The 15,885-nt window shown below is 41.6% G+C and overlaps 1 protein-coding gene across 1 annotated transcript; it reads right to left on the bottom strand.

Annotated features, from left to right (window-relative positions):
- Positions 1-5,383: 5,383 nt before the first annotated feature.
- LOC308132049 (immediate early response 3-interacting protein 1-like) lies at positions 5,384-7,891 on the bottom strand. The gene is made up of 3 exons (XM_080498991.1): positions 7,757-7,891; positions 7,459-7,560; positions 5,384-5,771 (listed from the first exon to the last, which is right to left on the bottom strand). Exons 1-3 carry the CDS (start codon positions 7,845-7,847, stop codon positions 5,716-5,718), a joined length of 249 nt encoding a protein of 82 aa, XP_080355117.1. The 5' UTR covers positions 7,848-7,891; the 3' UTR covers positions 5,384-5,715.
- Positions 7,892-15,885: the final 7,994 nt, after the last annotated feature.

Below are 15,885 nucleotides of genomic sequence, written 5' to 3'. Positions count from 1 at the left end.
AAGAAATCACTGACGCAGACACCGGAACTGGATGACATTCGCACCAGGGCTCGTAAAATTGTTGGACATTTCAAATCGAGCACATCAGCAAAAGCAAAGCTGTGTGAAATACAGCGACAGACGGGCCGACCAGAGCACAGACTTGTACAGGAGGTGGACACCGGCTGGAACAGCACATTCTCAATGCTCCAGCGGCGGTATGAGCTGACGGAGCCTCTGGGTGCAGCACTCAGCAGCCTCAACGCCCCACTCTTGCCGTTTTCCGCAGAGGATAATGAAAGCATAAATCAATGCATCACAGTCCTCTCTTCCTTCCACCAGGCCACAGAAGAAATGTCCACTGAGAAGAGGGTCTCTGGATCAAAAGTCATCCCAAGTGTAAAAACGCTGAAGCACCAAATTTCCAGACAGTGTGCTTCAGTAACACGCCACACCGCCAGGAACCTCGTCCAGAACATAAACACAAACCTGCCAGAGAAATGTGCCATGCTGGAAAACGTTTCTTCACTAACGCTTGCAACATCACTTGACCCTAGATTTAAAGAGGTGGGATTGTGTAGCACATCAAACTGTCAGGCAGCGGTGGAAAGGCTCACCAGGGAATGTGCTAATGTGATGCCTGAGCCAGCTCTGCCACTGCCGCCTGCAGAGGGTCCGTCCAGTCAAACCAACAGGGACCTGCTGGACGCCACATGGAGGCACAGCGGCCATCAAACTGCACCGCCAGTGCAATTGCAGAGGTCCAGAGGTAAACATTTTTTTAGTTTACTTTTCATATTTTGTTTTGTATTCATCTCTTGCTGAAATGATACTGATGTTATATTTTTTCTTTACTTTATCCAGATATCTGAAGGACAAACTGCTGCCCAGATCAGAGGACCCATTAAAATATTGGCTGCTCCAAAAAAACTGCACACCCACACCTTTTCACAGTGGCGATGCAATATCTTTCCACGCCAGCATCCTCAGTACCATGTGAGAGAATCTTTTCGAAGGCTGGCGAGATCGTCAGCCAAAGAAGAAGCCGCTTAAAGCCGAGCACAATCGAACAGACTTTGTTTTTGAATAAAAAAAAAAACAAGAAGGCCGTTGCTCGGCTAATCCCCCGCCGGAGGGCTTTATATTTTCTCACAAAGCAGCTCTAAGGCAGCACACTTGGTACACTAGAGGGTGTTCCATGGGTCCTAGTAGATAATTATGTAGAATCTGAAAGGTCTTCTTCATAAGCTATGTCAAAATACGTCTCCAGAGCCCAAAAGGTGTTTTTATGCACTTAGTGACCCTGTGACCTGATATGCAAATGAGGTCCTGGTCACCATGGTGCCCCTTCTCCCCAGGTGGAGTGTCCATGTGTAAAGTTTGGTGACTGTGGGCCCAGGAACTGCTGAGAAATGAGGAGAAATGTTTATATGAAAATACATGTATTGTGCAACCATGACGAGCAAACTTCAGACCCTACCAATCTTCAAGGTCAAGGTCAGGTCACTTGGTGTACTGGAGGTTATCCCTGGAGTGTGTATCATGTGTGTATAAAATTTCAGAGCCCTAGCTCAAAAACCTAGGCCTCCAGAGCCCACAATGTGTTTTTAAGCACTTCGTGACCCTATGACCTACTTAATATGCAAATTAGGTCAAGGTCACCATAGTGTCCCTTCCTCCTCTGAGATGTATCCACATGTGAAGTTTGGTCACTGTGGGCCCAGGGGTTGCCGAGATATAGGTAGAAACGTTCGAACGGACGGACGTACGGAGACTGTTTCAAGATCCCCCTTCGGGGCCTATCAGCCACGGCGGGGGATAAAAAGTGCACAAAAATAAAGTCCCCAAGCACATTTCCCTTATGCACACATAATAATAATTCCCTTGTAGCACAAGCACAATCCCATATATTCACCAATATTCACACAAACCCAGTCCCACTTTTAAGTCATTACAGGTGACATTTTATTAGTCAATTGTCAATATACAGTAACACTTTCATGTGAGAACAATGATTCTTCGAATGAAGACACAACTGCTTAGTCGTGACTTTACTGCATTTGTGTTGGAACTGGAATCTATGCGTGAATCATTTGGAGGTCCATTGCTGCTATAATTGTAGTAGACCACTCGATGTCACTGGTTTTGGCCTTCGTTTGAGGCTTTGGAGCTTTGAATCTTTTTTCGGTACAATCAGGAAGAAGCCTCAAAAGGTTCACAAGGCTTCATTTGCCCATCTCTATCTTTTTGTATTTCATTTGGACACTTTTTTTCATTTTTATATCTTTTGAGCTCATTTCATTTTGTTTTATCTGCTTTGTGTCACATTTTGGTCATTTTGCATCTCTTAGCCCTCAAATATTTTCCAACTGACATTAGTATTGTGAAAAATTGTTGTCAAGTACAACTAGTGAGAATATCAAAATCACTCTGAGTCAGATGTGTGTGCCTACGCCGCCTCATTAGTAAGAGAAGACAAAGGATTAGTGTTTCACCTGCTGGGCTGAGTCTGAAGTTAGCGTCAGTGAGCAGGACGAGCATCAGTCTGCTGCAGAGGAACTCCGGGAAGCTCAGTGGGACGTCTCTGTGCTCCGAGTCCGGGTAATCCCAGCCGTAACCTGCAGCGCTGCAGAAGAGCCGCAGCACGGGAGGCTGCAGCCTGACACACACACACACACACACACACACACACACACACACACACACACACACACACACACACACACACTTTGTACAATACTTCATGCATTACTTTGTCACTTGCAGCAAGATGTTACCTTGTACGTTACTTTTTTTACCTGTAGCAGCGTTAGATGGTCCATTAATTCATACATAACTTTGTTATGTGCAGCAGAACATTAATGTGTATGTTCCTTTGTATTCTGTATTGTTACCTGTAGCAGTATGTTCCTTTGTATTTTGTATTGTTACCTGTAGCAGTATTTTGTATTGTTACCTGTAGCAGTATGTTACTTTGTATTCTGTATTGTTACCTGTAGCAGTATTTTGTATTGTTACCTGTAGCAGTATTCTGTATTGTGACCTGTAGCAGTATGTTACTTTGTATTTTGTATTACCTGTAGCAGTATTTTGTATTGTTACCTGTAGCAGTATGTTACTTTGTATTCTGTATTGTTACCTGTAGCAGTATTTTGTATTGTTACCTGTAGCAGTATTCTGTATTGTGACCTGTAGCAGTATGTTACTTTGTATTTTGTATTGTTACCTGTAGCAGTATTTTGTATTGTTACCTGTAGCAGTATTCTGTATTGTGACCTGTAGCAGTATGTTACTTTGTATTTTGTATTGTTACCTGTACCAGTATTTTGTATTGTTACCTGTAGCAGTATTTTGTATTGTTACCTGTAGCAGTATTCTGTATTGTTACCTGTAGCAGTATGTTACTTTGTATTTTGTATTGTTACCTGTACCAGTATTCTGTATTGTTACCTGTAGCAGTATGTTACTTTGTATTTTGTATTGTTACCTGTAGCAGTATTTTGTATTGTTACCTGTAGCAGTATGTTACTTTGTATTTCGTATTGTTACCTGTAGCAGTATTTCGTATTGTTACCTGTAGCAGTATGTTACTTTGTATTTTGTATTGTTACCTGTAGCAGTATGTTACTTTGTATTTCGTATTGTTACCTGTAGCAGTATTTTGTATTGTTACCTGTACCAGTATTCTGTATTGTTACCTGTAGCAGTATGTTACTTTGTTACCGACAGCAGGACACTACTTCGTACATTACTTCATTATGTGCAGCAGGATGCTACATTGTATCTTATTTTGGAAATTACTTCATGACTTGTAGCAGTTACTTCGTTACTTCCTCACCTGCAGTTGAGCAACGTGTAAACCACGTGACGCGTCTCTGCGGCTGCGTACACGCGTCCCGGCGTGCGTGTGCACGCTCTGAGGACGTATTTGACGCAGAGATACGCAGAACTCGGAAATCTGTCGCTGTGGAGGACGCTCGATTTTAACGCCGTGTGCGCGCGGTAAACGTGAACATAAACTAAATACACAGAAAATAAGGAGAGCGACGCTATGACGCAACTGTGCACGTTCTCCATGACCGAGGAAGTCTTTCACTCATGAGAGTCAAACTTTGAGGTTTAGTCCCGCAGGAATATCTGAGTACGGCGAGCGCGGAGGGACAATGCACTCAGTTTCGACTATTCGCAACGTATTGAATTTCTATTGGCTTGTTTATTCGCTTTGTTTTTGAAATTTCTAAATCCAAAAGCACTTTATATATTTCTTTTAGACGTAAATGTATAATTGCATACATCGTTATTAGGTGTGAAACTACCTCAAAGTATTACTTATTTATCAAGAGAGTAGTTTCATTATTTCATTTGTGATTACAATTAATTTAAAATTTTCAGTAAAAAAAGTTTCCACAGACTCATTCCACTTCTTGTACAGAGGAAGTCATGTAATATTATCATCCAGTGAAAGTCAAAGCACTCAGCTGTTGTGTTTTAAATACAATCCCTAAAAGCTTAGAAATGTGATAAACATTCCAAACAATTCAAGATCGGTTTAATCTGAAAACGTCTAGTTGCATTAGTGAAATCCAATCTGAAAACTTCTACTTGTCAGAATGTGTCCAGTTGACAGAGACAGGCCCTGCCATGTCATCCAGTGATATATTCTGTTGTGGGGCGGCTGTGACTCGGTTTGGAAGAGCGGTTGTCTCCTCATTGGAAGGTTGCTGGTTAAAACCATCTCCACATGCCAAGGTGTCCTTGAGCAAGACCCTGAACCCCACACTTTCCCCAGTGGGTGGGCTGAGTGTTCGGCCTCCATTGGTGTGTGAATGTGATTAACAGTGTACAGCACTTTGGGGACTACTTACATGGTGGAAAAGAGAAATCCATTTACCACTTATACACATGATGTTGTGACAATGAACGTTATCAAACAAAATAAAAATGTATATAACGTATATTTAGCTTATTTATGTACGTTTGATTTACCAAGAACCTGCTATTATGTAGATTGTATAAAATGTAGTTATTCCTGCATTTAATACATTTGTATACTTCAATGTTTGAACAACTATTTCACTTTTTGGAGTTCAGAGGATTAACTTGATAATAAATATGAAATACTAAAGCTTTGGTTTTACCAGCTGTGGTTTTATTTGTTTTGGGGTTGGAAAGGAGCTCAGTGGCATCACAAGAGTGTGACGGTCTGTTAATAGTGATTCCATCTGGACAGTAGGGCACTGTGTGTGTGTGTGTGTGTGTGTGTGTGTGTGTGTGTGTGTGTGTGTGTGTGTGTGTGTGTGTGTGTGTGTGTGTGTGTGTGTGTGTGTGTGTGTGTGTGTGTGTGTGTGTGTGTGTGTGTGTCTTTATGTGAAATGAACAAAACCGATCCACACACCAGCTGAAGTCCTTAGAAAGTTTTTATTCTCAGTATTTACACACATATTTAATGTCATTTACATAATTTGAGGCATGACTCAAACATTTCACATTCGTCGACTGTAAAATTCTGACCAACATTTTCTGTATTGCTTAAATGTTTGAAAACTGAAAATTATTCAACAATTCATTTGCTTATTCAAAATTGTGTCATGTGTAATAAACCTGTCACTAAAACACCGGACTCGGCAATAAAGCCCGGTGCTCTGTGTGCTCAGGCCATCCAGTGTCTTCACAGGCCCTCCTGAGACGACGGAGACGTTCTCCTGACGGCAAACTGCTTCAATCACTCGCTGCTTTTCATCCAAACAGAAGAAGCAGCACAATGCAGACTGAATTCACAGCGATCAGCGGCACTGTGGGACACGGCGAGACAGAACGCTCAGTCAGGAAAGGCTTTCTGATGTCAGCCATTTCTGAAGAGGAGACGTTAGAGGCACAAGCGGTGAAGACTATTGGTTCAGAGATGAGTACACCAACGGGTGTTATATTCAAAATAACATCTTATGTTACAACTTTTGTAACATAAAATGTAATTTGATAAATTGTAGCGTTTACATTATTGAGAACTGCTATTGATTTGATCGATTGGTTGGAGACCGACTGGAGACAGTGGCACAAGTCCATCAGGTCAGAGGTCAAGACTTTGAGAGGTTCTAGGTTGACCGTAGGGCTGCTTCATTATGGAAAAAAATCATAATCACAATTATTTTGGGCAATATTGAAATCATGATTATTTACACAATTATGTCTTTGAATTTGGAAAAGCATTTATTGAACATGTTAAAAAAAAAAGACTCTCCTGTTAAATATATAAAAATATCTTGTAATGTAGTAGTAAAATATAAACTGTTGTACTGCACTCAACCTTTTTAAAACAATGAATAAATAAAATACAATAAGAGATAGATATACTTCAACATAAATACTTTGATAAATTGTTCCAACATAAAATGTTGGAGGTGTAGAGCCAATGAGCGGGAGTCGGACGGGGAATGTTCAGCAAAGAATTCCAAACTTTATTCTCCATTCGAACACACTTCTCAGAAACGCTTTTCTTTTCTCTCTTTTTCTTCTCTCATATCTCCAACAGAGCGCACACACGGTGGAACAACGAAACTACTTCCACTCTACAAAATAAAGGTCCCCACCACCCCACACTAACTGGGTGAACTATGACCTTAACTGATCACCACAGTGGGGATCTTTATTTTGTAGAGAGGCGGGGTTTCCGGTCGGTAGTATTTTGGTGTACCAGTGTGTGGCGCTGTGCTCTCATGTTGGGGAGAGAGAGCGAGAGCGAGAGAGCGAGAGAGCGAGAGAGAGAGAGAAAGAAAGAGAAGTGTGGATTCATGGAGGATAAAGTTTAAAGTTCCTTGCTGAACCTCCCACTCCCATTCATCAGCTCTACAACGTCATCATTTTTCCTCCTGCAGAGGAATTTTGACATCGTCTGGAGCCAAAATCATAATCACCATTAAAAGTCCACTAATTAAGCAGCTCTAGTTGAACAGGAGGAAAAGGGGAAGACAGAGAAGATTCATGGATGGAGTGAAGGAGGAGATTGATTGTGTGTGTGTGTGTGTGTGTGTGTGTGTGTGTGTTGTAGGACAACTCTACAAGAAGTCCATGGATGAGATTTCTGAATTTCTTTGAGAAAATAAATCCTGTACAATGTACTTTTACATATGACTTCTAATTGATATTTTATAGAATTATCATATTGTATAGCATCATATGGCTCAGTTTCTCTCGTTCCCCTCACACAGAAAAACACTTTCCCAAGCCCAACATCTCTACATACTGTGACACATTTACTGTGATTACTGTAAACCTGTACATTTGTATATGTATCCCTCCTGTGATATGCCATAAAGACTGATTCATAATGAAGTATAGATATTGTGTTTTTGTCTTAAATACACTTAATGATCCTTCCAAATTTGTCAAATATACTTGGAAACCCTTCCAATTAATAACGCTGAAAAAAATTAGTCGTGGACGAGTTATCCGTGGACTCCGTGCGTGTGCGTGTGCGTGTACCTCTCATGACGGTCCTCACTGATCGGACCAGGTTCATCAGCTGCACTTTGACCCCTGGTTCGTCCCCAAATCCTCCGACACTCTGGTCCACTCCCCACCCGACTGAACAAACAGACACACTGTGACTCGCTCTGTCTCAAAAAACTCAAAATCCTTGTCGTTCACAATGAAAACTCTCCAACCACACACGTACAACAGTGACTTTAAATGCTTTCTTAGCATTAGCCCAGCTCACGGCTAACAACACCTTCGCGAATATTCTCAAACAAATAAAGAATAGTTAATTAAATCAACTCACTTTTACTGAGAAACCTCTCTTCGTGTAACACAGCGACGGCATTGACGCAGAGGATCGCAGCCTGAATCAGAGAGTATAAAGTAAAACCCATGTTGGCTTCTTGCTAGCAGCTAACTGTGGCTAACACTGTTTATCTCTGACGTCGCCTACGGCTGCCGAGAAAGAACAAACTTCACGGCGTCGGTATCGGTCGGTCAGGGGAAAAAACTCAGAAAAGACAAAAAAAAAAAAAAAAAAAACTTCGAAGATACGGAAGCACTTCGAGATCGACCCTAAGCAAGATGTAGAGCCTCCACAATTATTTATCTACATCCCTAAACGGTACCCAACAGTTTTAAACTCTGACTTCAGCTTTACAAAGGTGAGTAATGTTTGTTCCTGTCCAGTTTCAAGGATGATGTCACAAAGTTTGGGGCCATGGTATGTGAAAATATAATTCCTTACACTTTCTCTTACCAATAGGTGGCGCTATGGTCATGAGCATACATTATCATATGGAATTCTTTGAAAGAAACCTCAAAACGAGAAGTGCAAAATAAACAGCTTTTTTCTTTCCAGTCATTAAAAAATATGACAATAGCTTAACATTTATAAACATTAACCAACCTGGACACATTTGAAAAATGCTGAACACATTTCTGCATTAAAAAATAACTATACTGGAGAAAGTTGCACCTGGCCTGCAGCTTTTCAGCCAAATGTCTTCTTTCTAACAGTAAATTAGAAGAGAAGTGACAGAGTTAATAATCAGAGACTCGCCACTTGTCTTCATCTCAACATCTCATGACCCACGAGCACAAATGAGAACTGGCTTTCAGCCAATCACTGAGCCAGGGACGATTTAACTAGCTGATATGAAATGATGCTGATTGGTTTGACTTCATGTCAGTCACTCTGGTGTTTATCAGTGATTGGTCAGATGGCTACTAAGCCCCGCCTCCTCAGAGGTTTCCTCAGGGCCCTTTGTTAGTTTGTTGGCATAAACAAATTTTGACAGTATTACAGTTTATTCACATATTTCATATATATTATTAAAAAAAATTTTTTTTTTTTTTTTTAAACATTCCCCTTGCTTCCACCAGTGGGGGCTGCGCTCCGGCGCCCTCTATTGACCACCGCCACTGTTTTAGTAATGCAACTGTGGGCCGGAAACTGAGAGCCAAACCTGGAACAGGAAACAAAGAGGTCTCTCCTACAATGCCACAGTATTTTCTAACAGCTCACAACCACTAATAAACCTGTCTGAGGATCCTGAGATCAACCATCATGAGTCTGGAGGTCCAGTCAGCTGTTCTGGACACAATGGTCACTTCACTCAGAGCTGAAAGACGACCTGAGACGATTCTGAGAACTGAGCAGGATGTAGACAAAGTGAACGTCAAGGAGGAAAATGAAAGATACTGAGCACACTGGGACTGAAAAGAGACCAGGGACATGTCTTCTGTCCACTGACCTGAGGAAGGTCAAACACACGGATCACACACGTTAAAGCACATGGTTCCTCCCCTCCAGAACAAATAACCACCACACTAACTGGACGGTTGCTATTTCAATGTCTCCTTTCTTTCATTTTATAATCTAAGATGCATGGGCAACAAAGGGTTAATTTATGTCATATCTGGTAAGTCTTCATACATACAGTTGTGCTCCTGTTGTTACACCAATGGTTCTGGAAACATAATTCTATGTATATTCATTGATCTCCATTACATTTACAATGAATTCAATTCAAAGAACTAAAAAGTTAAACTATTAATAGTTTTCACATCCAATTAATTCTGTTTCATCGTAGTCACCCCCCCCTCCCGGAAAGAAATACTGTTGGTGCAAATCCTGTTGCAGATCGAGTGCAGTGATCAGTCACCATGAAGGCGAGGTGTCCCCCTGGTGGTTCAAAAATGTTATTACACACATGACTGTGTTTATGAGAGGTACAGATCTTGACCAAATATTAGTTTCAATGTTTCAACAATTAGATATTTATGGTATTTATTACTTTTGAAATTTTCACAGGGACTAAGAATCTGACTTTAAGATAGAAATATGAGCAAAATTGAACAGATTTGAGTTTCAGACAATACATAATAAAAATACAAGTTTCTACAAATATTAGTACAAGCTAGTACTCTACTGCTGGATTGATGGAATGATGAGGCAGACAGGTTGTTGTGGCCGAGAGGTTAAGGCGATGGACTTGAAATCCATTGGGGTTTCCCCTCGCAGGTTCGAATCCTGCCAACAACGTACCAACGTTTTAAGAGACAAAATAGTTGTTGTGAATATGATGAATAATTCAAAATGTCCATTCACTTCATGTGGCAGCTTTATTCAAAACGATTTAAAGATTAACCCACAGGAGGACTCACTTCATGTTCTAAATTAGCATTTCTACATGAACTGTATAGACTCTGTCTCTGGAGGTGTAGTGCTTTGCACTGCCACGTGTCCCATTGATAATCTCCAACAAAGACAGTGCAGAGCGCAGGTGCTCCACCTTCATTATGACGTCTACAAAGAAACGCTTCACATGTATAACCTAGAACTAAAAAGGACCAGACAATCTTTCTTCTCTGAGATCATCACCAAACAGAAATAATGCTCGTACTCTGTTTAGTGTGGTGGACAGACTCACCATCAGTTCCTCCTGAACTGTTGTCAAATGCATCTTGTCATGATTTTCATCCTATTTTACCCATAAAATGACCCAGATCAGGCTTTCTGGCTGGAACAGCTGAGCCTCCACACAGAGAGGTTCTGTCTAATCTAACAGTTTATCTATCACCTGTTAGACTGAGCAGCACCAACCCACATTGTTCAACACCCCCAACCCACAACATGCAGCCTCCACACTCTGCTCACTGAGGTTTTTAATATGTTGTTAACTGTTGAGCTCCAGATGGTCCGCAGCTCTCTTCAGATGGGTGTTTCTCCAAAAAACTCTAAAGACAGCCGTTATCAAACCTCTTTTAAAAAGAGTAATCTGGATACTTCAGTAATTAGTAACTACAGACATATCAAACCTCTCTTTCTGAAGTAAGATAATTGAAAAGGTGGTTTTGACACAAATAATGCTTTTATGGCTTCAAAACAATGAGCTACATGTTTTCCAGTCTGGGTTTAGGTCAAAGCTCAGCAGTGAAACAGCTTTGATTAAAGTGTTGAACGACGTCTACATGAGCAGTGACACTTCCAGAGTCTCACTTTTACTGTGACTGGGTCTTAGTGCTGCTTTGGATACAGTTGACCACAAAATCCTGCTGGACCCACTGGAACACTGGGTGGGAATTTCTTTCACTGCACTAAGATGGTTTAAATCCTACTTACAAGATGGCGACTATTCTGGGTCAATAGTTAATTTCTTCTATTGGACCATGTGAAATCCCACCCTGCCCTGCAACACTGCAAAACACAGCTTTTGTCTGAAAAATATCAAATTACAGTTTTTTTTAAATTAGCATTTCTACTACTCATATATTATCTAGTCGTAACAGCATTTAATGATTAATATATCCATAAATGGAAATTATCACACAAAAAATGACACTAGAATAAACACAAATCTGACTTAAATGTTATTTTATTTGACCTTTGTATGTTATATGTCAGTGGGAAAGTCCTGCTCTGGTCTGGATGAGGGAGGGAGGGTCCTGCTCTGGTCTGGGTGAGGGAGGGAGGGTCCTGCTCTGGTCTGGGTGAGGGTCCTGCTCTGGAAGACTTGAGACATTTTTGTTCACATTAAAACATTAAAACATTCACATTTTGCACAATTGACTGATTGACTGATGGATGTGTGCTGTAGCTCGTCTTACAATGTTTATTCCTGTAACTCTTTGTCTGTAAAATATCTAATTGCAGCTTTTTATTAGCATTTCTACGACCCATAAATGTGACTTAAATTGTCCCTGTAAATTATAATAATAATAATAATAATAATTGTACCTTTTCACGTCGGTCCTTCTCTCGTCTCCGATGGTTGAACACTTTGTCCAGGTCGATGCTCCTTCTGCTTCTTGCTTTGACTTCATGTGCATCAGCTGATCCAAATGACAATTTGTGGATTCTGTTTTAGATGTGATTCATTAAACTAAATCCTCTTTCACAATCTGCTGTGGAGGCTTCGGCGTCGCTGCATGTTTAGCAGAGCAGACCTTAGTTACTCTAAAAGAAACAAATCTCCCCCAGTTTCATCACTTGTTCTTCTGTTAGCACAAACTCCGACAGCCACTCCATCTTAAAAGAAGCACATTTCTTTTTTACTTTGGCTTGGTGAGTGGTTGTGCCACTGCCTGTTTGTTTCGCCATGATAAGGAGGTTTTAACATTTGCGTCTCTGAACTCCGCCACTGTCGTCACCTAGCTAACCTGCTCGGTTTGAAATGTTCAAGCTGAAGCAGCTCCAGTCCACCAAAACCCCTGAGTTTATCCTTAGAGGAAAGGAACTCATTGTTACAGAATATGACGAGGAAACTGTTTGTGTTCTGAGGTTTCTTCATAACACACAATTATATGAGGTCCTGCAAAGATTATTATTCCTCCGACTGCTTTTTTAATTTTTTATTTCTCTTCTTCCGCCGCTTGTTCTGCCTGTAGCTATTCTGTTGGGAACACGGACACACAACACATCAGAAGGTCTGATTGGGCGAACCGTTTCCAAAAAACTTTTTCCCATTCAAGAGAATCAAGTGAAAAACACACAAACAATCCTCCCTTTTCAGGTGACGTCACCATACTTTCAACTGGAGACTTGATTTTACTTTTAAACCGTTGACAGGCCTGTCTTTGATTCAGATGTGAATATCTTCTACCTCCTATCTTCTATCATTTTTAGCTGTGAGCCTTTAAGTTTGGTGAAGTTCTCAGCCATTTCTGGAGTTTAACATGTGGGTGAAGGAACCTTCTGGAGTGGAGAGATTTTTCGTTAGAGTGGGAGAAGGTGTCGAGTTAAACTAAAAAAAAGGCCATTAGAAATCCATAAATTAGCCGCGTCATTTTATAAGCTGAAGGATTCAAAGTGTGTGAAAAAAGTAGCTTATAGTCCAGAAATTATGGTATTTATGTCCAAACTTGTGGAAAAAATGATTCACAAGAAAGAAACATGAGGATAATTGTCTTTTTTATTGTCCTTCCTGTCTGGACCTCTTCTTTGGACTTTCATAACGGATCTTCAGTCTTTTTCTTTTTTGTGTGGAGGCTGGCTTCAGGGGTGACGTCGACTGCTCAGGTGAGAAACACATCCTCTTTCTTTGAGGCTCAAAAGTCTCTGTCCCAGAGGTCCTCTTCCTCTTTCCAGATGTGATACAGGTGTGCGTGGTGACGGAGGACCGGGTACCAGCCTCACTGCTGTGGCTGCTGGATGTGGCACTGAAAGATGAAGGAATCCTTCTATTAGCCACATTCATCTTCCATGTAAATGTAAAATTAATATTCACTTGACTTTATTCAAATATTGAAAACACTAACTGCTTTAACGTGGCGGTGTTTACTTACTGGGCACTGGGGTTCCGCACAGCACAGCGGCACCTGGTGACGAAAGGATGCTGCAGCACCTCATGAGGCATCAACCTCTCTGCAGCGTCCCCTTCAGCAGGTCCACCAACATGGTGACCTGATCACTGCTGACCTGGCTGCTGGGGCGGTTGGGTCTGAGCTGGGATGAGAAGCAACAACAATGAAGGTCAGCTTGTATCTTGAGTGATGGATAACTTCCCCTTCGAGGTTTTACAGTGAAACAAAAAATCCACTTACATGCAGAAGGTCATCCAGGGATTTAAAGACGGTCTCCCTTTTGTCCTTAAAAGGACACACTTGCCCCCTGAAGTACTCCACGAGGTTCTGAACACACAGCAAACAGACCAAACAAAGAGATTTATGCAAAGTCAGAACTAAACAGAGGAAATATCATGTAGAAGATTAATCACAGGGCTGGAAATGTGACGTACCCTCAGCCTCCAGCAGTGAGACCTGCTGTCCTTAATAAAATATTGGCGAGTCGCCTGTCCCATGTCCAGCAGTGTGTCTGGGGGCTGGCCCTGAGTCTGTACGATGTCTCTCAGCTGGAGAAACAGCAGAACATTACGTGACAAACCCACATTGCTTTCTATTTCTTCTCATATACTATCTACAATAATAAGGTAAAAATCCAAAGTGCTTAAAAAAAGAAAAAGTTGGTCAAAATTACCATTTCGTACTGACAGCAGCCGGGGTACAGGAATGCTCCCAGGTAGAGAAATGCTGCAATGCAGCCCAGGGACCACACATCCACAGCTGTGGTGTACGGGAGGGCCAACATGACCTCCGGAGCTCTGGTGGAAATCAAACAACCGGTGATAGATTAGCTCTTTACACTCTCTCCCAACACTGTCTCCACATTCCTGACAGCACATCCAATTTACTCTACGTCAGAATCACGACAACGTCAACGACTCCATGAAAACCTCACAGAGATCTGAAGGTTCATGTTGGTGTGAATGTGATGAGTTCACCACTAGTGGAGCAGGAACTCACCTGAATGGAAGCGTCTGGATCCAGCAGCCTTGTCTGGCAGTTGACATTTTCTGTGCCAGGCCAAAGTCAATCACCTTGACTTTGTACGGCTGCAATTTCTGGTCCACCAACATGATGTTCGCCAGCTTTAAGTCGGCGTGGATGATGTCCAGACTCTTGAGGTGAACGAGTGCTGTTGAGGCCTGAAAACAGGTTGTGTCATAATTATTACCTTTGTGTGTGTGAGACACTGCTCAGTGTTTCACACAGTGATGTGGCGACATGACCTGCCGAGTTAGCATCGATACCAGCTTAGAACATTCTTGCTAGCGATGCTCACCCGGTTCCTTGGTGAAGGTATGAACTCTACCGAGCGCCCATTCTAGTTAATAATGTGAACTACATTCCATCAATATCACCTCTGACCCGGTTTATGTGGAGAAGAATGAAAGTGAACGTACCTGTTGGACGACGGAGCTGATGGCCTCCAGTTGGAGCGGCCGGAACCACCTCTCTTTCATGAAGTCCAGCAGACTTTTGTCCAAACACTCAAACTCCAGAAATGAATGACTTGGTATTTCAAAGGCTCTATACCACCGAACCAGGTTGCACTTGTCAGGGTCGAGCCGACGCACCTCTTCCAGTATGGAAATCTGAGAATACATGATGAACACATTCACTCCATCATGTGGGTTCATATTTCCAGATGTGATTTTGAATTGAATCAGTAAATCAAGGAATAGAAATAAAATTCTTGTAGTTCCTACTTCTTGTTCAATTTCTCTGATGCTGTTAGCCGTTCTCTTGAGCATCTTGACGGCCACGTGTCTGTAGTCACTTGCCCTCCAGCACTTCACAACCACACCAAAGGTTCCTTGTCCCAGAATAGACTCCATGGACTCCATGAAGTCGTTGATGTTTGGCATAGGGACGTTCATTGACGTTCCCTCCTGAGGCAAGGCCAACGATGCTGGTGCCGCCATTGTCTGAGAGCTCCAAAGAGGAAGAGTGTTCAAAGCTGACGGAGGAGATGAGAAAATTAGGCTCCATCTAACACTACCATTAAAGGTCGACTTCAGCAAATAATCATGAACCTCAGTCAGACCTTAATATATTACACTTTTAACGTTAAGGTTTTCTACAGTGAAAACACAGTGTGAAATGTCACTTTTCCTACTCTGCTAGTTAAACTACATTGTAGATTTGGAGTTTCAGTATTGTTACTGTGTTAAAAATACACCAGAAATGTAAACTGGACTCAATAATGTGTTAGTGTAATTTACAATAAAGTGTAGAACTTTAGTTCAGGAGGAACTGATGGTGAGGTCAGACATCAGTGGTGGACATCAGTCTGTCCACCACACTAAACAGAGTACGAGCATTATTTCTGTTTGGTGATGATCTCAGAGAAGAGAGATTGTCTGGCCCTTTTTAGTTCTAAAGTGTGTGTGTGTGTGTGTGTGTGTGTGTGTGTGTGTGTGTGTGTGTGTGTGTGTGTGTGTGTGTGTGTGTGTGTGTGTGTGTGTGTGTGCAATAATAACAATAATAGTGGAAAAATGACCAATAACGTACCAGTAATAGTGAGAAAGTAAAACTGCAGGTGTGTGTATGTGTGTTGTCATGGAGACGACCTCCAGTTCATCACAA

Source organism: Blennius ocellaris (genome assembly GCF_963422515.1).
Source record: "Blennius ocellaris genome assembly, chromosome: 7".
In the NCBI taxonomy this organism is placed as follows: Eukaryota; Metazoa; Chordata; class Actinopteri; order Blenniiformes; family Blenniidae; genus Blennius; species Blennius ocellaris.
The sequence above is the reverse complement of the archived record's forward strand: the minus strand, read 5'-3'. Positions and strand labels throughout refer to the sequence as shown.